The 22,839-nt window shown below is 34.4% G+C and overlaps 1 protein-coding gene across 1 annotated transcript in view; it reads right to left on the reverse strand.

Moving 5' to 3' along the window:
- Window positions 1-22,536, reverse strand: part of LOC150103480 (uncharacterized) — a 196,606-nt gene extending 174,070 nt beyond the window's left edge. Inside the window, exon 1 of the mRNA XM_090398487.1 lies at window positions 22,386-22,536. Within this exon, the coding sequence (XP_090254613.1) occupies window positions 22,386-22,536 (151 nt within the window). The remainder of the gene's footprint in view (window positions 1-22,385) is intronic.
- Between the last annotated feature and the right edge of the window lie 303 nt (window positions 22,537-22,839).

Consider the following 22,839-nt stretch of genomic DNA (forward strand, 5'->3'; position numbering starts at 1 on the left):
TTAACAGAAAGACAAATACGAATCCCATCTGACAGACGCTTTCGTAGCTCTCGGTAAGAAAGACCCAGATACGAAAATTCCATCTAGGATGCAAATAACTCTTATAAGGGATTTTCATTGGGGGGGTGAGTACGTCTGATAAAGAGGTCACAGGTGTTTTTCATATGGAAACCAGAGCTAGGTGGATAGAAGAGGGGTACCACAAGGTTCGGTGATAGGAATTGATGTTTAATATATTCAAACTATTTAAATTCGAGTATTAAGAGTAAATTGTCTTTCTTTTCTGATGATGTTAATTTGGGCAGAGTGGTGTATAGTTTGGATAAGTTCTTTACTGTCGTTGGAAGAGTTGACGGGAGAGAGGTGGTTTAAACTTCGATATGAACAAATGCTTCCTAATGCAACGTATGTCCATCAAATACGAGTAAGAACCTTGAATGCGATGAACATATGTTGAATTAAGCAAATCTTAGAACTTCATGAATACGAGAAATGGAGTATTCAAATTAATATGGAACATAGTTCAGTTGAGGCATGACAGATAGCAAAGCTCATTAAGTTGTAGATTAAATTAAAAGAAACTTTAGTTGTAGGAAAAAGGAGTTAATTACCTTTTTATAAGTGTATTCTCAGCTCAATATTGGATTATGAGAATCGGCTGATTAGTTGTAATCTAAATTCATCTACTGTAATAAAGAGAGGAGAGGGTATTGAAGTATATAAGTTAATTTAAGGCATCTACAAGATTTCTGCATTTGGATAAATCAAGCTCCACCACAGGGTGAATAGGAAAAAAAAATGAAGAAGCGAAATAGAATAAGTTTTTTTTTTTTTTTTACTGTTAGATTTGAGAATATGCGGAATGCCCTTCAATTATAGAACTGTGAATTTATATAACTTTAAAAAAGAAGCATATAATTGCTATGGGTAGAGGATAGATTAATTAAAATTTTATTTTAATACCAAAATTAGTAATGTTTTATTTTAGTGCCATTGGTGATAAATCCATATTGTAGGTGTAGTTTTGATTACAGTGATGATTACTTAGTATATATGGTTCACCTGCTGTTCATGTTTTAAATTAAAAAAGAAACTGAATCGGTCATTCTCAAACCGTGACTGTGCGACAGGCTTTCCACTGGGTGCTCTAGTTTCTCCTTCAGAAACATAAAATAGACCTTGAACATATTTGGTAATAGTTGTTCAGGTTTAAGCATGAAATTGGGTGATTCCTGACTTGAGTTTTTATTATCGTTACCACCATAAATAGTATCAATTTTCCTGATGGAATGTGCATACTACTACTACTACTACTACTACTACTACTACTACTACTACTACTACTACTAATAATAATAATAATAATAATAATAATAATAATAATAATAATAAAATTGATTTGTAATTCACCAAGTTTAAAATAAACAAGAAACCTTGGTTTGGTTTTTATATTTCTGTTTTCAAACCTTCTCTAAAATAATTAGCTAATAAACTAATTTTTCTCGTTATTTCAATTATGATTCAAATTAGAGAACTTTTAATTATGAGAATTGAATAAAATGGCGTGAAATCATATGACACTGTATTGCATCATACTTCCAAATGCCAGGGGGTGATAATGAAAGGCCAATTCATATCTGTTTAGTAATATTAGTAATATCTTAAAAATAAGAATTCAAATCACTTTGCGAACACATCAAAAGAAGGGGGTAATACTAAATTTTCATGTTAATATAATAATAAACAACTAATAACCTTTATGTGTTTTAGAAGTAAAAAAAAGACTTCGAAAATCAGATGACGTGCATGAAAAGCCGTTATTTTATTGCAGTGTGTGTGTGTGTGTGTGTGTGTGAGTGTGAGAGAGAGAGAGAGAGAGATTAATCACACGCATGCTCTGACGACTGCTTATAAAGTTTTTTTTTACTTTGCAGACCACGTAAATCATGCCAAATATTCCTTCGTGATGTTAGCACTGATATACATTGTTCTAGTTTTATTAACATATTCTAGATGATTTAATAGGTGTCCACTATCTTCCTTGAGGGTAAGGGATAATTTCTTTACTGGAAATTATTCCAGGGTGAAGATATGCGCAATACATTTCTAATACAGAGACTTAGCCTCTTTACCAAGACCGTACTGCATGACGAAGAGTCACATCCTTCCAGAGGTGCCCTCGTTTTCGCAGAACAGTGAGGATTTAGATTGGAAAGTCGAAAACTATTCCAGAGGAAGGCAATGGCAAACCGCCTCTGTACCTTGCCAAGAACATTCTATGAACATGCTAAAAATAGGAAAGTACGATATGGTGCTGGATGGTAAGACCCCCGTGCCTGAAGGCATCCAACATGCAACTGGGGAAGAACAGAGGACTTCCACAAGTAGAACTAGGAGCAACTGAGTATTTCACGATAGGTGCGACAAGGATGTATTTTATCTCCGTGCCTGTTTAACTTGTACAGCGAATACATTTTAAGAATGGCAGTGCTGGAGGAGTCTTCAGTTGGAATTAAAATTGGTGGAAGAAATATTAATAATTTGAGGTAAGCAGATGATACCACCTTGCTAGCAGAATGCAAAGAAGATTTGGAGGATCTTTGTATAAACAAGTGCTAAATATGGTCTTAAACGTAACCTCAAAAGGACAAAAGTTATGGCAACATGTGAACTTAATGATTTTGAAGTAGATGGGGAAAAAATGGAAGCAGTTAACAATTTTGAGCTCCTAGGATCCCAAATTGATAAAGATGGTTATTGCACTGAAGAAGTTAGAAGAAGATTATTACTCGGAAAGAAAGCAGTGACAAATTTAAGCAAGATCTTTAAAGATAAATGTATTAGCCTGGCAACAAAAATCAGAATCGTGAAAGAAATGGTATTCCCTGTGGTGCTGTATGAATGTGAAAGTTGGACCCTGAGAAAGAGTGAAAGAAGGAAGATAGATGCATTTGAATTATGGGTTTGGAGACGCTTACTAAGAATACCATGGACTGCAAAACAAACCAATAAATCAGTGATAGACAGAATAAAGCCAGATTGCTCCCTCGAAGCTATGATCATCAAGCAAAAATTGTCATACTTTGGACATATTACGAAGGGTGTAAATGACAGTCTGGAGAAGATGATGATGCTTGCTAAAGTTGATGGAAGCAGGAGAAGAAGAAGAAGACCAATAATTAGATGGATGGATGGAGTTAAAGAATCAACTGGAATGCGCGTGGAAATTCTGAAAGATTTGGCCAGGGACAGATCTGAATGGAGAATGGATGTTCATAGAATCACCAGGAGTCGAAAACGACTCGATGGAACATAACAACAACAACAACAACTATCTTCCTTCCTTTTTTAGTCTAATTTCGCGTGTCACATCCATAAGTGTTGACACAAAAACCATAACTCTGCTGCCATTTACATCCCACACGCTTAATCTCAGTCTCATATTAAAGTCAATTGAATTAGCGGGGAGAGAGAGAGAGAAATTGAATGTCGAATGAATAGTGGCAAATATTTCAATATGTTAAAAGATACACTTTATGAGACATTTGTAAACATATTTTAAATGAAAGAGTTCATTTAAAACTGCATACTGGAAATACAAGTGAAATGAATAAAATATCGTGTTTGGTCTCCAAAGCTAGATTCCCAGTTTATCTTACTTTCATCCATCATACGATACTAATCGTGATGGGACAAAATGTTTACGTTTCAATGGTGGGATTAACATAAAAATGTAAATTATCATAACGAATATTTTACTATGGCATCTTATAGTTCTAATTTACTCTAAAGAACTTTTTCGGGCATTATAGAGGACAAACAATCAATAATTTGCAACCAAAAACTTAGAGAAACGTACGGTCAGAAATCCCTCTCCTTATGGAAGGGTATTTTCAAATTAAATATCACGAATTTCAGAGGGCCGCGATCATCGTAAAACTGGGTCACCGTTGAGGTACACAAGAGTTCTCAAATTTGAAAGTTATTTGTTTAAGCCAACTTGGAAGCGATAACCCGTAGCTACTCTAGCATTCAGAAAATCGTTGGAATTCCTTGTGCTTATCAATGTGTCTTAAACTCAGGTATTCATGCATGGAGTTGAGTTCCGTAAATAAGTGTACCATTATCGGATGACAAGAAAATAACGAATGAATATAATAAGAATAATGAGATAAAGTGAATGGCCGGAAGTTCGTTCTTTCTTTCTTAGAAAATTTTTATTTATTTATTTATTTTGCATGGGTGTGTGTGCATGGAATTTGTTTCTTAGGCTAACAAGTCCTTCGTCTTCGTTCAATTTCAAGTAAGATTCACTTACCAAGGATCGAGGATAGAAATATTTTCTTATTTTCATTTAGCTAAAGAATTTTGTTTGTCCCTTACTGTTTCTTGCCCGCTTCATCCCTCGAGAATGTAGCGAGTGGGTGGCAAAATTAATAGATTAACTGTTGCATATATTTCTGGTGACGGATCAGTTTTATTGGTTGAAAATGTTCAGTGTGATAAGCAGTGTGTGTGTGTGTGTGTGTGTGTGTGTGTGTTTGTGTGTGTGTGTGTGTGTGCGTGTGGTTGGTCGGTCTCATAGTTCGCAAACTTACGATGATGTAAATTATTACGTTACTCAGTAATGTTTTTGATTTATTTGAATTAAAATTGAATAATACATCCAGGCGAGAGTGAGATGATCCACTTAGCCAACCAGACCGATTAATGTGCAATTTAACTTGCGTGTAGTCTAGACGACTTCAACACTAGTTGCATCGGAAAAACAAACAAATAAAATTTTGCCAGCTGATTGTAGTGAAGAAACAAACAGTGTTAATGGGCGATCTTTTCCACGTAGTCCTCAAAACTCAACGCATCAAAATGTCGTAAACTTCATTTACTCTATCATAGTCAATCATGGCAATTCTGAACAGTTCAATTTCGCTCCTCTTGTCTCATAAAAATCAATAGCGTATTGTTAGTTCTGTTATCGTTTTTAGGATAAAAAAACAAAATCTTGCCATTTTCAGAAAGAAGGATAACCATTGATAGCATTTAGAAGAGCAATACTTGTCATATTAGTTGATAAAAATCTGGAATTCAAATCTTGTAAAGGACCTCAAGAATATTTTAATTTTTTTTTTAATTCAAATCCCACTATAACACAGCATGTTTGTGAATGCCTTTAAGTTTGAAAAAAAAAAAATCCAAAACCACGTTCATAAACCCTGCTGTAGATTTGTGACAAAATAAATAAATAAATAAGTTCCCACCATCCTGATTATTGGAAGACTGAAGTGTCTTGAAAAAGTACCAGTTTTAGTCTCTAGAACAGGGGTCGGAAATTATCTATCCTTTACTCCCGATGCTATTAAATATGCTATGAGTTTATCGCTTTCCGTGTTTGGTATAATTTAAATAATTAAAACATCGAGTTGGCAACACTTAAATCGGGAGAGTATAGTCGTTAAATATATGCAAATGAGAGACACATAGTACTTTTATTTTGGATCTATCCTTTGTGTTGTAGGAAAAAAAAGAATATTTTTCAATTTCTACTTGTGAAAATTTAGACTAAATCTCTTTAGATTTTGCATACTTTTATCAACTTGTAAATTTTTCCTTAAATGCAAAAAGATTATTTACTCTTCCTAAATATTGTGGTATACAAGCACTTTGGATACAAGGGTTTGGAACAAAACTTTACTTAGAGAAACAATAACTGACATTAGTGGATTCCAATATTTTTATTGCTTATCCTTATAAGGACTGGCTTAAAGGGGCGAAGCAAGAATGCTTTTCATCTTCCCCGTTATCTGTAGAGGACAGTGTGTAGATAAGATGTTAATGAGCAATTAAAGCTCTGATCATGGCAGGAGGGTAACAGCAATAGCCGAGCCTCAGTTAGAACTTCATTGGCTATAGCATTGCCATTCATTACCCTCCAAGGGGTATTGGATTGAATGAATCAATCAATCAATCAATCACCACATCTCACGGTCGATTGATCCAATCCTTCTACGATAATCATCTCCATTTTTACTGCTTGCGTTTCAGTAATCATTTAATGCTATGTTATATATATTTTATTATGGTGTATTCTTAAGCAATATTTATTTAAAGTAATGATAAAAGATCAGTCTTACTTAGAGAAGTTAAATTAAATTAACTTCATATGTTTTAAATACCAATTTATGCTTATTTCCTTAGAAATAAATAAATAAATAGTATATTCTATGTGTTGACTAAACTGTAGAACTGGACTAGTTGCGAAATGCTTATTCATTTATACACATATTATCCCTTCTCCACAAAGCCTTTTTTTATCTCGCAAACCATTTGAAGAAATTTAATGACTAAGAGCCCAGGGATAACGAAATAAAAAAAAATATTTATTATTTGAACTCACAACTACTTTCGTCTTCTTTCATAACATGAAAAGAGAGAGAGAGAGAGAAAAATGCATTACAAGAGAACAACAGCTATAAATTAAGTTGCAAGTAGATTGCTGATATTGGAAAGTATTCTGAATATCATAGTATTGTTGGTAGTAGTATACAAGAGTTTCGGGAAGAAAAAAAACCCTACTACCTCCATATGATATCGGCTGACTCACTTTCAATTGATAAAAACCCATATAAAGATCCTCTCTTCACGACGATAATCGAACTTAGGCCTTTTCCAATCGAAGGGCGCAACGTACCGTCATTTTCCCGTACAATCATTCTTTGATTATGGTTCATGGTAACTGACAGACTTCTGCTATATGTTTCAGATGATTATGATATGTTGATTTAATTTGACAATGGACGCATTTTATCTGATAGTTGTTCAAAGATTGCGAATTTATATTACATTAGGAAGCGGACATGAACGTAAACCTCTATTCAAGCCTCTACAGGCTACCGAAGAGTGATGTCGTCACAACCGGGAGATGAAACTTTTCTACTATCTGACGGTATTCACAAAAAACATCAGAATGCAATTCAAGCCTGTTGGTTGAGGAGTGCACACACACGATCCATTTGACTAACCTGAACAGCAACTGGACAGAGTTGTTCTGTATGCCGCTGCAATACGTTGAAGAAATAAATGCTCCAGGACCTTGTTTTGTCCATTTTTATATAAATTCCACTGACAAAAGATTATAAATGTGTAATATATTAATATTGTGATTGAATATTACCGATATAACTACCGATAATCTGAAAAACCTGCTGTAGAGATCGAAGATAGTATTGAAAGAGAGCCAGTACTTTCCAAAAACTAGCGATATTGATGTGTGGGCGTTCGTATGACAGCTATTATGGTATTTAGTTAGCAGTGCATTTATTTCTCAGAAATATTTCTTGCCTAACAATACAGCTCTATCTGCGATGGAGATGGGCGCTCTTCCGTGATAGCTTTTCGGCTTGTGGGGTATTAAGCTATACACTAAACGAGTGTAGTTATTATGGTGTAATTTATGACTTTCTCTCTTTCTTTCTTTTCGAAAAAGGAGAGCCTACCAAAGCTTTACTTTCAGTTTTTTTTAATACTCTCTCTCTCTCTCTCTCTCTCTCTCTCTCTCTCTCTCTCTCTGTAAACTGTAATACAAAATTGGCAAGGGAACTCAAAACAAATTTAAATACATGGCTTCATAATCAACCCACCTTCTTTATTTTCTTTCTGCTGTTATTGAGACAAAGAATTCGTTTTGACTGCAAGAAACAAGCTTTTAAATGTACGTACTTTACAGAGAGATGGCGGAAGAGGTCCCTGACCTCTACCACCGAACGTACATTTTGCACGATACGCGGATAACTACCAACTATCTCCTAAATATTTGGACAATCCACCTGGAAATGAATATGCCTGAGTCGGAATGCCCTAGTATTATTTTAGAAGTGTAAAGACAGTCCATGCTTTCCTTTTTATTGTATGGCATTCTTGTATCGGTTCTTGTGAAGGTGATGATACAAAGTGCCTCTGTATCATCACCTTCACAGAGGCACTTTGTTGAGAAATCACAAATTAAAAGTCATAATTAAATTATAGTATTTACTTAGACGCTATTTCAAGTTGTAATTTTATAAATTAATAATATTTATTTATGTATTTCTTTTAAACTTTTAATATGAAGGACTGTGTAACCAGTAAATATTTTGTGGATAATCTACTATATATATAAGAAGACAATATTTCTATTTTACTTTTATATAATTATTTCTAATATCTTATTTTATTATAAAATGGACACATTCTGCTTCTTTTTCTCTAATCTGTCCTTTATTTTAGGTCTCGAGTTCTATGCTAGGAAAATTTTTAATTACTATATAAATCGGCATGTAAAATTTAGTGCGTGCTTAATTGGATGCTTTTTTAGTGTCTGTTTTTCACTCTACATTTACCTCTAACAACGCTGTTAATGGTTGTCTGTATTGTTAAGCTTCAGGTAGAAAGAATGGACTGTGTCACACATTATACCAATATTTTATTTTCTATTTGACTCTCTGTAATTGTATTATAAGCAAATTTGACACAGAACTATTCAAACCAAAATGCATTTATTCGTTACTGCTTGAGCAGATTTTGAAATTGAGAACCTAATAGATTCTCGATTTTAATTCTGACCCCTACCAGGCTAACTACGCCGTACCTATTCTAGAAACCGATGTTCTTGTCTCATCAAACCAAAGAACAAAGCGCATCAGCATCTAACTGCATTGTGAAAGCACTGGGTATCTCATATGCTTGGGTCTATTCAATATTTCTCTATCGTATACCAATGCTAGAATATATATAAGCATGCTTATCAACATGTACATTTCAGAAATTTGATTTCTGAAATGTACATGTTGATTTCTCTATTTGATTTCTCTATCGTATACCAATGCTAGAATATATATAAGCATGCTTATCAACATGTACATTTCAGAAATTTGATTTCAGATTTCGTCTATAACTGTTGAATTAAAAACTCCAAATAGAGTTTTTATAAAATTTAATTCAAAAATATCTAAATTAATCTTCATTCTTCCCATAGAGAAAATAGATTTTTGGAATGTTATATGGTAAATAATTCAAAGACACCACCCATGCATTTGTCTGCATTGCCCCTGCAATTGGCGCACTACCGCATAACTCTCTTGGAGTACAGAGAAGTCACCCATTGATATTTGTATTACTTTTTTGCGATTTCACTATAGGTTATACAATCCCAATGAAGTAACGGTTTAATTTCCAATTTAATAATCATTCTTTTTCTACAAGAGGTGGAAAATTTTAGTTGGAATTGAAACAAGATCGCAGATATATTAGAGTTTGAGATCTTGCGACTTCATACAAACAACACTACAGTAGTAGTAGATAAAATTAACCCTTCTATTAGTACACAAGGTCTCTTTATTCCTTCACATCGACTTAGAACATTCATCACAACTGTAGAAGCCTTATAAGAAGAGAAAATGGGAAAAACAGCCTACCCAGCAGTCGAGTATCATAAAGTTCATCGCCGGCGGATCTGTACTCCGATGCGACGTTACGGAGCGCTGCATACCACCATAGATCACATTCTCCAGGGATGCCAGCGTAATGAAGTCACTAACACCGTGGGCTTTGCACATGTTTCTGCAGATGACGTTGTGGGCAGGTGTAAACCTTGATCTAAATTCACTTTAACACGTGAAAGTAGCGAGATTAGCAATTTGGAATGGAGATTAACTTACGTTGCATGTTTAGGTTTAATAGATGCGAAACAATTGCAACAGCAAAGCCAAAAGAGAAGAGTGAAATCACAAAAAAATATTTAAGTAATACAAATATCAGTGGGTGACTTCTCTGTACGCCAAGGAAGTTATGCGGTAGTGCGACAATTGCAGGGGCAATGCAGACAAATGCATGGGTGGTATCTGTGAATTATTTACCATACTAACTATGGATTTGGTTTAGTAGATCATCTTTAAAATTGTTAAAATAACTTTGGGAGAAAGAATTATCGGAATCTTGACTGCGGTAATAAAATTCGATAGCGTTTTAGTGGGACGACTATTTTTCACGTCGGAGATGCATAAACTAACGGAGCAATTACAGAGCTTGAATCTCTTCTTCCCCCCCCTTCTCTCTCTCTCTCTCTCTCTCTCTCTCTCTCTATTTGCGATGACTGCAAAAATAACGGCAATTTTAAACGTTGAAATGAATGTACTTGCGTGCATTCCCTCAATTTATCTAATGGTTATGCGTAACTTGCAATAGAGTACTTTCTGTACGGGTTAGGATTGTTCCGTGAAGCTTGCTTGCTTTCCTGGGGTAACTTTTGCAGCTTCCTGTAATATACTTTCCCATTAAAAACACGGAATCGGTAAGCATCGTGCAGTTCAAAACGTTCCTGGACACACTCATTCCCTCATATTGCTTCCCCCTTCTACGAGGATTGGCGTTAAGTAATTTCCAGAAAAATTTTAGAGAAGCTGTGGGTGTACACAAAGGAAGAATTAAACCTAACTGATTTTAATATTTAATTGCTACATTACGATTTAATTACAACGGACAAGTGAGAGAATTTGATATGTATGTTTCTTTAATATAGTATTTGTTAATGCATATATTGCTGCCAAACATATAGAATGACGTCATCATGGATTATAAATACTATTAGATAAAATTAACTTTTTAAATACTTTACAGATAATTTCTTAAATCAAATTTTAATATTTATATACAGAACAACTGTAAAATACTTTTTTTAAAAAATATTATTTTTATTTTGGTGTTGGAGAAAAAATTATTAAAAAATATTGGTTTATTTAAAGGACACTAATTTGTTTATAAGTTATAAGTAATATATAAATAAAACTCACATTTTTGTCTCAATTTAATCTGAAAAGACTATATTCATTTTCGGGGAGTAGTACCCGGTGTTTGGAAGGGTGTATAATGATAACGATTTACTACATATACATATATACATATATAAATATACATATATATATAACTATCCTGTTTTTCTAGTGCAATCCTTCTATATGTGTTTAGTATAAATAAAGCTATACAATATTAACTTTTGTTGTACAGCACGTTCACAAAATGTTATATATATTAAATAAATATTGAAATATAAACCGAAATAGAAGAAGAACAGGGTCCATGAAGAAATGGTGTGAGAACAGATCACAAGGCCTACTACTCTCAGATGAATACTATAACATCTAAGAGGACTGGATTTCAGAGAAAATTAAGTTGCATGTAACTTAATGGCGATGGTCCCTGTTTAATCTTTATCACATTTTGAACCTTTCTAGAATACCACTACAAGTATGAGATTTTATTAAATGAAATTCCTCTTCCTTCCAAAGACATTCAGGTGCATTTATGGTTACATTACCTAGAGTATGTTGATTATAGATGATTTCCGTCCACGAACGTAGAGGTTTGATCAGCAGGGAACGTTCAATTCATCCCAAAGATATTGCTTTCTTTCGGTCGCGATTAGGCCAATCGATTTTTTCACATGGTTAGTTTTACTTCAAAGCATGTTGCAATGGTATCTGCAGTAAGATATGGTGCATTTTCATATTGAAAGAACGTGGAATTTTTCCGTAAAATGCTTACAATACGAAGCATTTTTTCCAGAAGAGTTTCCTATCCGTCTGAGTTCATCCATCCGGGAATTAGAATCAAAGCTCCAGGATATCTTTAGTTCTAACAGTATTAGGCTTCTATTACAAGACCTACAATTAGGATGACACCCCCATACATCTAGACAAGGGCGTTCCTTATGCATTCTCTCGATTGGCCCCTACATATCACCGACTTACGATGCTCTGTGATATGTAACGACAAATCAGCGACACTTTTGAACAATAATGCATACTACAGCGGTGTAGAACATCGTGTTTGTAATGTTGATCGTTGAAAGGTTGATGTGTTGCCCAAGTACTGTGTAGCTGCCTTTCTGCAGAAAAAGAAACGGTGCTATCCCTTTCACATCGCATCCTACTTTAACTCTACAGAATCAATAAACTTCTATTTTTTTTTCTCAAATCGCACTGCAGAGATTTACTTATTACTTTTTCAAACAAGAATAAAACTTCCTCTTCTCCAGTTCTACTGCTTTTCGGGTCCTATTAACCAATGGAAATGTGAGAGTTAGCTCTCTCACATTTCCATTGGCTAATAATGTTGTCTCTAACTGAATTTAGGTAATGCAATCTTGTATCAGTCACGAAATGTGTATTGATATACTATATAAAGCAAACAGATAATCCCTAGAATTGCACTGTGCATCTGTTATATACTGTTCATATATAATAGCAGTATATCGCATGATGAATAAATTGATATCTATTAGTGAGTTTCATTCCGAAACAGGAATTTGAACTACAGCCTACTGGTAGCAAAATGGTGATGATATCCATTGGGTCGCTAAAACTGCATAACAAATGCACGATGAAGGTACAATAATAGCTGTTGAGGTGAAAGTTACCAGCCATTCATTTTTATGTGCTTAGGAATTTATTAACTCAGAATATTACAGTTCGTGAAGTATTTGAATTCATCATTTCTAGTCAACTAAATTTTATTATGAATTAATTATTTTCCTGAATTGTTCGCATTCGTTGTGCTGACTATTATACAAAATAGAATGGCAGTGAAGCTATCCACTACATAACTTCCTTAAGAGTTTTGCAATATGAGTTCCCAAATAACTTAAGGGCAAGTATAGACAAAACGATTAAGTCATCTCGAAGACTTGGAAATGATATCCAAAAAAGGTGACTTATTTAAAAAAAAAGCGTTAGTAGTTTGAAAGGCAAGTGCTTTTTTCAGATCAAAAGGTGGTAATACGTGGTTAGACCCAACCTTTTATTTGACTTTTCAGCATCACGAGATCTTGTACCCTTCCTCGTTTAGAATATTTTAGAATATTCCTAAATGAATGGTTATTGTTACGCGAATTGTTATTTTATGGTCTTGTTCTTATGCGAATTTTTATATTCACACTTTGGATATTTTCTTATGAATCCTTGTAATATTAAAAGTTATGAATTGCTTTATGCAATGAAATAGAACTCGTCTAAGTATATAAGGATATCCTCCACTGATACTTCCTGATCTGAGATACTTTTGATCTCTTATTTTTTAACTCTTCCGCCCATAAAAAATTGTAAATCTATGGTACATTAGCATCGTAGGTGTTGACTATCATTGTGGTGTTTCGTCGGTGAGGTAAAGATTTTGCTTTTCTATATTTTTTTATTTTTTACATAATCCGGAATATAAGGCAAAATATATAATTTTACATAATCCGGAACATAAGGCAAAACACGCAACTTTTGAAGCCACTTCAGAGGCCTTCAATAATCAGATAGATAGTCTCACATCTAAAAACAATCACATCCATCCATGTGTAACGCAGAATTCGAATTTGCAGTTTGTTCGTTGTAGAGCAGGTACGCTGTAATCAGCCTGGCAATGTCCGCTTCCTTATTGTAGTGTTTCATATCCCCAACATGACACATCTGGTATCTAATAATTTTAAAAGTAAAGGTAATAACTACGACCGCTTGAAGTATTTATTTTATTTTGTGTTTGTTTAATATCTAATACTTGGTCATAAACATTATCCTGTGTTGAAAGCAGGGCTGTGTTTGGAACACGAGATCCAAGATTTCACTTAATTCTATATTCATTTATATTCTTTCTTGTTTGAAAACATCGATGAAGCGTGCATATTTGTGGGGGACATCACAGTCTAATTTGGACAGAAAGGTATTGTCCTCAAATATAATAGATCTACCCGATTATTAAATCGGAAGTTTGAGGGCAAGCTCTACTGCCTAACACGGCATAAGAGAGGATCAGTCTGTCATTATTTTTTTTCCCTTTAACAATTTTGAATTTTCTTGTCACCACTCTGAAGACATTCTGTACATAACCTTTTCTAAATATCCATTTACGTGCCTCCGTAGCTCATCGGTATAGACAAAGCCCTTTGGTCGGAAAGACCTAGGTTCGATTACCGTCCATGACGTGCGGCCCTTATCTGGTCTCTTTTGACGAAAAGTGAGTTAGCCAGTCTCATACGAGGTACGGGGCTTTTTTTCATCCGAAAACTGGAGTTTTTCGTCCCTCAGAACAGACAAACCGACCCCCTGAAGAACACGCACACGCACACACGGATCTACAGTCATACAATACATATTTAATCTCTCATTAAGAGGGTTCAACCGTCCTAAGAGACGGTGAAGGAAGGTGGAAAACCCCATACGAAATAACTAAAATAAAATATCCATTTATAACGATATTTGTGATAATCTATGCCATCTCCGGAAGGTGACATAGATTTGGTAGCATCGCTCAACCCTATTCAACACGAATCTCTAATTATTACTTGGGGATTGTTTCAGACGAGGTATTGCCCTATAGCAACAACGTAGCCCGATGGATTTGGACTCTTCCAGCAAGACAATGTCCCGTATCGCAAAGCTCACATTGTACGTGCATGCTTCCATTCCGTGTGCTCCTGACCGCCTTAATTCTCCTGATTTGAATCTCATGGAACATTTGTAGGATCATGTAAAACGCAGCTTTTCACCTGTCGAAGCCAGTACTTCACTCAATCACTGATTTCTTGGATGATATTCTGTCTAGTTTATGTAGAATATCTTAGGAGACCGCACCTTTTATGGTCTAGTGGAGTCAGTGAAAGATGGATGCAAGCAATCATCTCGGCCAAAGGAGGTCCAACACGCTGCAAGGTAAGAGGACATGATGTTTTGTCTTATAAGTGTATTATAGCAAAATATAGCACTTGCGGAATGTTCTTCGCTGATGTGAATTGTATAATTATAAGGTCCTTTAAGTCTTTTTAAAGCATAGACCACATAAAATTAGTCCTAAGAATGCCATTCACATTCTTGAATATTTTTATGTCACTTTGTAACATTCCTAAAGTCCAATAGAAAATTTTCTATGCTGAGGCAGTCTCCCATCGCCTTTCGCTGCTATCACGGTATAAGACAGTGGCACAGGAAAGCTACTTATTAAAAAAATTGCATCTATAGTTATCTAACGGATCCCAACATAAAACACACGAATGAATTAACATTTCTGAACAAAAATATGTTCAGAGATAAAATTCAATTAGTGATTATGTCTACTAAGGAAAAATCTATAAGAGAATTGGATGTAGATAACCCCGTGGGATGGTTTATCTCAATCATCACTCAAATGTAGCAAGCAGTCACTTAATTAGCGGATGGTCAAGCAAATTGCTCGAATCGGTCAACGAGTGTGAGTAGATCGAATCGATGGATAGCTCAATCAATCACAGGAGACAGAATCCTTCTATCGCCATATCTTCACAGACCTAGTTCGTCAATTGCGACACACACAAACACCCTGTAGGCATTGCGGACTTAATCAATCAAAAAGACGTGAACCAAATAAGGAGTATCGATCATTGCACATCTGCCAATCAGACAGGACACATTACTCATGTGGTCCAAGATCACCTTGAATAACCTTGAAGGGGGGGGGGACAAAATTTTGTGATCACACCCTTAATCACAGGTGCACTTCACAGAAAGAATGTAATCGTTAATAGGAGTTTAGGTGAAGTACTGGGTTTTCAACGCCTCCTAGCGGTAAATCCATTAGGAAAATGAAAAGAACAAAGAATCATTTAAACATAAAAATATTACGTAATATTATATAATTTATATATAAAAGATAATATATCAAGTTATTTTAAAATATAATTACAAATATTTCTTTATATATTAATTTAGTATTGTTTTAAAAAATAATAATAATAAATACCTTTAAATATTACTCATATTTTTTATATATCTTTCGACATATTTCTTTATATTAACGTGAATGAATCGACCGTGAGATGCGGTGATTGATTCATTCAATCCTATACCTTTGGAGGGTAAGGGATGGCAATTCTGTAGCCAATGAAGTTCTAACTGAGGCTCGGCTATTGCTGTTACCCTCCTGCCATGATCAGAGCCTTAATTGCTCAATAAAACCTTATCCCTACACTGTCCTCTACAGATAACAGGGAAGATGAAAAGCATTCTTGCTTCGCCCCTTTAAGCCAGTCCTTATAAGGATTTTATATATTAACGTGGGTTGATAGTCATTTATAGAACTTGTTCTAACTTAATACAATTACAATTATTTTCATAAATCCTGGGAGAGTAATAATGGATGGCAATGCTGTACCAACGAAGATTGAGGGTCGGTTGTTGCTGTTATCCTATGGAGCGCAGAGATTCGAGAGTTTGAGTTCGTTCTCTTAAGATTTTTGCCTTAACAGAGCAATTTGAGTCTCCGTGGAAGGTGTTTTCCGGCCCGGTGAGGGGCTTTGTCGGTGAATGCTTTTTTTCGGAATTTGAGCAGTTCTGCTTGGTGGTGGGTGGAAGGCCATCATTGAGTGGAGCCAAATTTTGGTGAGATGGACGATCTTTCGGCCACTATTGAGTGATCTAGGGATCGTCTTAATTTTTAGAGATTGGCTTTACTTACGTATCACCTAGTACAGTTATTTTCACACAATCATTGCAGGATTTTTTTTGTAAAACAAAACAAATCCATTAACAAAAATACGAAATTGAAAGACAATACGCATGGCTCACGATCTTTGTCTTGTAGTAATACTCATCGCGTATGTGTATGGTCGAGTGGTATCATCTTCGTTTTGTAATCAACAGACGGTAGCTTTGAATCCCGATTCGACAACGAGATTTGTAAATTTCTTTAGCTGTCATAAATGATTATTAGTCTTGGGTTGAATTGTTTTGAATTAACTAAGGCGATGAGGCTGATATAATTATGTCTATGTATTCTACGTATGTTCTTTGATAAGTTTTTATAAGCATTCTCATTAAACAGTTTTTTTTGTGTGTGTGGTTATTGTTCCGTTGTGCTCACTGGTGATTCCACTTCAGCCCGTATTAGCCATCACTGTTCCACATAATGAACCTTTCGATTTCTCTCCAAAGCTTAATAGAAATTCCAATATTTTCTTGCACGTATAACTGCAAGGGTAACCAGCACTCACTGAGATTATAACGCAAAAAAAAAAAACACAAATGCCTAAACAGTTGCTTTATGAAATAGTCGATACAAACACACTCGTGAGCGTCAAAGGAAATACAGTTATGCATATGCATAACTGTGATGGTAAATGTCGCCACAAAGAAACACAAAACCATCGTTAAGAATAATATATAACATTAAATAGTGTCTATTTTTTTTCAAAATAGCAAATCGAAATTTATTTCATCCTTCCTGTTAAAATATTAGGCCTAATGAGCTGTTATCCATTACGTTAGGCTTAATGTTTTCCATTACGTTAGGCCAAGCTGTTTGACCTTTCACAAGGTCAAACAACTTGTTCTTTCTAGGAAAGGCCCGTTCATCTTATATCCATTATCTATATCCACAATCTAATGTTATTCATTTAAAAATAATTATGATTAATAATTATAATATTATAACATTTTGATTAAATAGAGTTTTAAAGTATTTGTAGGTTTTCATATCAGACCACGACAACCTGTTAAGATTTATAACGATAATTATTGCAAAGTGTTGCAAATAAAAATGTAAAGAAGCGTGTAATTCTTGATTTTTGCTTGTTTTATTAAAATTAACCTGTTTACTAAGAATCGCTTTTAATAATTACATTTCTTCCTAAAGTTCATTATTATCATTATGAATTTAAGAGTCCATAGGTAGGGAATTGTGTTATTTAATGGAAAAAGTTATTTCTTCTGAACCTCTAACGTAGGTTGTTAATATCAACGGATATCCCTTGTGAACATTATCCGAATAACGTTTCGTTTTCTAGAATCTTAATCTCCTTTTTTTTTCTAGTACTACACCGATAGTTATTGTCATGAGTCTCGTGCATTGAGTGAATCAATCTCTTTACCAGCTACAACGTACTTTTTCCGACCTATATATAAACCTTTAAAGAATTCAAATATTAAAGTGATCATTGGAGACATTTCAATTCCATAAATCCAACTTGCTATGCTGTAAATCATATATATTTTGCACACATATTCTGATAATCACATGCAAGTTTAAAATTAAAATGAGCAACTATAGAATTTTCTATACTGTCTACGAAACTGTACGAGACATTTACTAGGTTACTGTCTAGGTGAATAGACAGATAGTAAGGGAAGCGAAACTAACAGCATGGAGAGAGGGAGAGAGAGACGAGATTAGTCTGATGATAGAAAGAATAAAAGTAAGACTACTTAGCTCTACAAATAGGAAGAAATACCTTCAGTATTTCAAAGTAAATAACAAATCACAATCATCTTTCTATTAACGAAATATAAATATTCAAAATCACACTTTCCTAGTTTGCCACATATTAGTTAATAGAAGACTGGATTTACATAACTTCCTTCTTTGAAGGGAGGATGTTAGATGAAGATTAAAGAATTCCCTGGCGATCCTTAGAAAGACATACTGTTATAAGTCATTTAACTTTTCGATGACAATTCCATTTGTGAACAGCTGGAAACCTTTTTACAGATATAATTATTATATTGTACTTCTATTCCTTTTTCAAGCCACTTTACCCTTCAGTGCACAGGTAGTGATGGTTTTACACAGGACGAAGAAAATCGTCTTTTGCTTAAAGACATGCCAGAGTAGGATTCTATTCCACACACAATCATTGGGTACAAAGTCTGGATATATTTATTCTATTTTATGATTTTAACAGGCTACAATTTAATACTGGAAATAATGATAATATAAATTGTATATATAACTTCACTATGTATAGATAAATTCTATTTGATGAGTTAAAATCAATTGTGATGGAAACTACAGATGAGTTATAACAAAGAAACTAGGTGGGTGTGACGTCTATGATGAGTTAAGGTTACTTGCGATAAATCTAAATTCCATAATGTGTTATTTAAGATAAACTAGATTTCAACCAAGTTAGCATTTTCGACACCAGGTTATCCATGAACAAACAACTGAACTACGGATCGTTAATGGTTGCTCGTAATACATGCTTAGAATTATAACCTCATATAAATTTTATACTGTATCATCTACTTAAACTTTACTTAAGTTTAAATAAATGATACAAAACTAAAAAGTAAACTAAAAGACACTCCTAATTTTTAACTCAAAAGTTTCGATCCTACGCAACAATAGCAAAGTGATGAAGACAGACAAGACAAGAAATAAAATATACAAAACTCGAAAGAACACACACACACACACACACACACACACACACACACACACACACACACACACACACACACACACACACACACACACACACACACACACGTTTGCGTCTTTCTGCAAATGGTTTATCCAAATTTCTGCACGGAGTTTTGAAAATTTCTATGTAGATTAGAAATCCGAATGCTGGGAGAAGATACGCTGTCATATATATATCATAGTGCTTCTTTTTGCATATATGAATAATTTAAATGTCTAGAGGGTTTGGCGTTCTCGGGAATTATCCCGTCTAGAAGCATCCTAGAAAAACGACTTTAATTTTTTTTTTTTTTTTAATTTCAGTTCCTAAAAAAAGTGTAGTTTATTATTAATGGCCGTCACGCCTTTGAATCTGCCAAAGTATATGAATATTATTCCGATTCCCGTTTAAAAACGAACGAAAACGTTCTCAAATCTGAAAATAAAATCTTACATTTGACGATAGTGCTTACTCAAAACTTCCATCAAAACAAGTCTGCAATTGCTTCGAAAGCTATCCCATGGGCGGACTTCTATTTCGTAGAAATCATGCAGAACATCGGAAGAAATATTGTGGCCTCTTCGCCAGAAGAAATCCCTGTTTTAAATGCGTTGCCTATCTGATGTCGCTTTAAAAAAAATATAAATAAAATAAAAAAACAGACGCAGTAAGGCATCTTCTCCATGTACATTATCTGCCATTGATCTCAGATAAAGTACTGAATCGCCATCAAAAAAGAAAAAACGTTCTGTGATTTGTGCCAAAAATAATCTAAAATTATCTAGTAGAGAAAATCATAAAAACAAGCAGCAAAAGTTCATTAATAAATTTTCAAAATTATATTATGTTAATTTCTTATTTTTTATATTTTTCATATATATATTTTTAATTAATATTGTTGCAGTATTACGTAAACAATACGTAATTGCATATTGCAGAATTTAGACTAATTTTATGTAATAAATGCATTAAAAATATATAAAGTCAGATAACTATTCGTAGTAGAGGCTTAAAGTGACTTAAAAAAAGAGTACTATGTTAGTCTATATAGCAAGATTTCTGGATCATCCGTATTGTTAAAAAAAAAAAAAAAGCAGTCGATTTCCATTGTCAAAACCAAAATACCAATGTTTGATTTCAACCTTTAAGAATATTTTAATTTTCAATGTTTGCTGATTTCAACTTGAAATCTGCATATTTCAATTTTTGAAAGCAATGTTGATTTTACTATTTCAAAAACGTCTTGATTTCAGTCTTGTATATTTGTCAATTTCATGCTGATTTCAAAATTATAAAATCGTTAGGTTTTATATATTTATTTAAAAATAGTGAATCTTAGTATCGTTTGGCAAAACACAATTGTAGTATTGTTTAAAAAAAACATTGTTTACAGCTTTGTTAACAACAAGGTAATAACAATATAGTTAATGATGCAGACAGCAAAAATGAAAACACTTCAGCTATTATCAGGTGCTGAAGTATATGTTATTACGATAAAAAGATCTTTTTAAGTATTTCTGCAGCGAGGGATTGTCCTCTCGCTCTCTCTGTCTCTCCACTTCTCAGTATCCTTCTTTTAACGCTAACGGTTCTCGGCAAAAGAAAATAGCAACCCTTTACAAACACCCGCCCCTTTGGGAAATGAATGAATAATGAAACCGATATTTAGCAGAAATAGAGAGGAAAAAATCCGCAGAACGAAGTATGTTATTGTTGTTACAGGTCACCCAACATGGCTGCTCAGCCTTTAGCCTTGCTTAGATCAACAAGTGGGCTACGTGTTGATCGAACTCATGGCCTATACACGCACACCGCTGGTACCGCGAGCCGGAGAGACAAAGCGCTACCGCCAAGTCTTTGGCAGTGCGGTATGGGGGAGAATAAACTAGCGGCTTTTGTGTTATCGGCTGTCTACTGTTAAAGACCTTTTGATTGGTTGTAGCAAAGTGAGGTGGGATGGGGGGAGGGGAGGAGAACGAAAGGAAATATGGACAGCGGGAGAGAAAGAAGTAGATAAATAGAACAAAGAACACAAACAGGGAGTGTTAAAGGTAGAAAGAACGTAGTGGGTGGAATATGTGGACGTTTCGGAAGCATGAATAAATAAATAAATATCAGGTTCGATATACGCCGGATAAAAAGGGTATCGAATGTTATTTTCATAAGTTAAGAACATATATTGGTGAATGTATGAAGGAGCCAGCGTATGCATTGGAAAGAGACAACGAGAAAATCAGAATATACATCGAAAGTAGTCCGCATACACAAAATAAAAGTCGTTGATTATGTTACGGTGGTTACTTATTGTTTTGACGAAGTATTATTTAGTAAAATACTTGTTTAACAGGTGCGATTTATGATATGGTATATCCACATAAATATTACAGTACCACATAAAAACGCTAAAAATGATGTCAATTTTAATTTGAATTACAGTATTGTTAAGAGCATGTAACTCAAATGTTGTTTTTTTTAATCTTTTGACTATAGTATTGTTAAATGCATTATTGTTAGAGATACGTGACAGGTTTAACAATGCGGGCTTTATCATTAATAAAATACGTTTCATATTGACAAAACAAAAAAAAAAAACGTTTGCAGTATTGCTTAAATTTTGCCAGTTTCGTTATTATTATTAAAAAAAAAATGTCCATTTCCGTGTTTAAAAACATGTTGATTTTGTATTTAAAAAAAAATGTTCATTTCCATGTTTAAAAACACATTACTTTCTTACTTTGAAAAAATGTTCATTTCCGTTTAAAATCATGTTCATCGTAGGTTTAGAAATGTCCATTTCCTTATTCTTTCTATAGGTCGATTTCAGTATCGCTATGACAACGCATTAATTTCGCACTGTTAAAAATGTCGATTTCATTATTGTTGACAAAAATTAAATTTTCCTATAAAATGATTAAATAAATTGTGAGATAATTTTGTTATAAAATTACCGTGTTATAATTTGCAGTCACTTCGCTATTCTTAAAAAACCATCGCATTATAAACGATGAGTGTTACACGAAAATACACAAAACGCAAAATCCTAAATACGAAAAACAAACCAAATAAGTGCGGTCTAATAAAGAGCAGGCAGTAAAACGCACTAAATGCATAAAGCCTCCGTGTAATTTCTAGTGAGGGAAAATTCAATAAACATGCAACTCACCATTGCCATAATGGACGGCTAGACATGAGGAATCTGGTGGCGGACTAGGGGCTGTCTCTGCTTCCGTGGGACTGGAAGGCTCGTGGTACGGCCACCGGTTGCTATGCTCAGAGGGATTCTTAGCTTTCTTCACGAGAAAAGACCGTGGCATTATTATCTGAGCCAAAGGGGGGAAATGTTGAACGGGAATAATCCGCTTCTGCCGAAGCTCGACGAATCTGGGAGGCGATGGACTCCTCGGAGAAAAGGGAAGAACGCGAAAGTCCTCTTGTACAGAGTGACCCACTTTCGTCCGCCGCCAAAACGAGACGAAATTAGCGGCAGCGTGCCGGCTCGTAGTCCGTCGGAGAAGGCAATTTTGTACGCGTACCAATTCGACAACGCAGACGCCGACTTTTCATAATACTCGATTGTCAAATGGCTTCCTTCTTTGTCTCGTAGGAGACCAGGAAAA

This window comes from Typopeltis vanoorti, chromosome 9 (assembly GCF_054136105.1).
Source record: "Typopeltis vanoorti isolate ZY-2024b chromosome 9, IOZ_Tvanoo_1.0, whole genome shotgun sequence".
Lineage (NCBI taxonomy): Eukaryota > Metazoa > Arthropoda > Arachnida > Uropygi > Thelyphonidae > Typopeltis > Typopeltis vanoorti.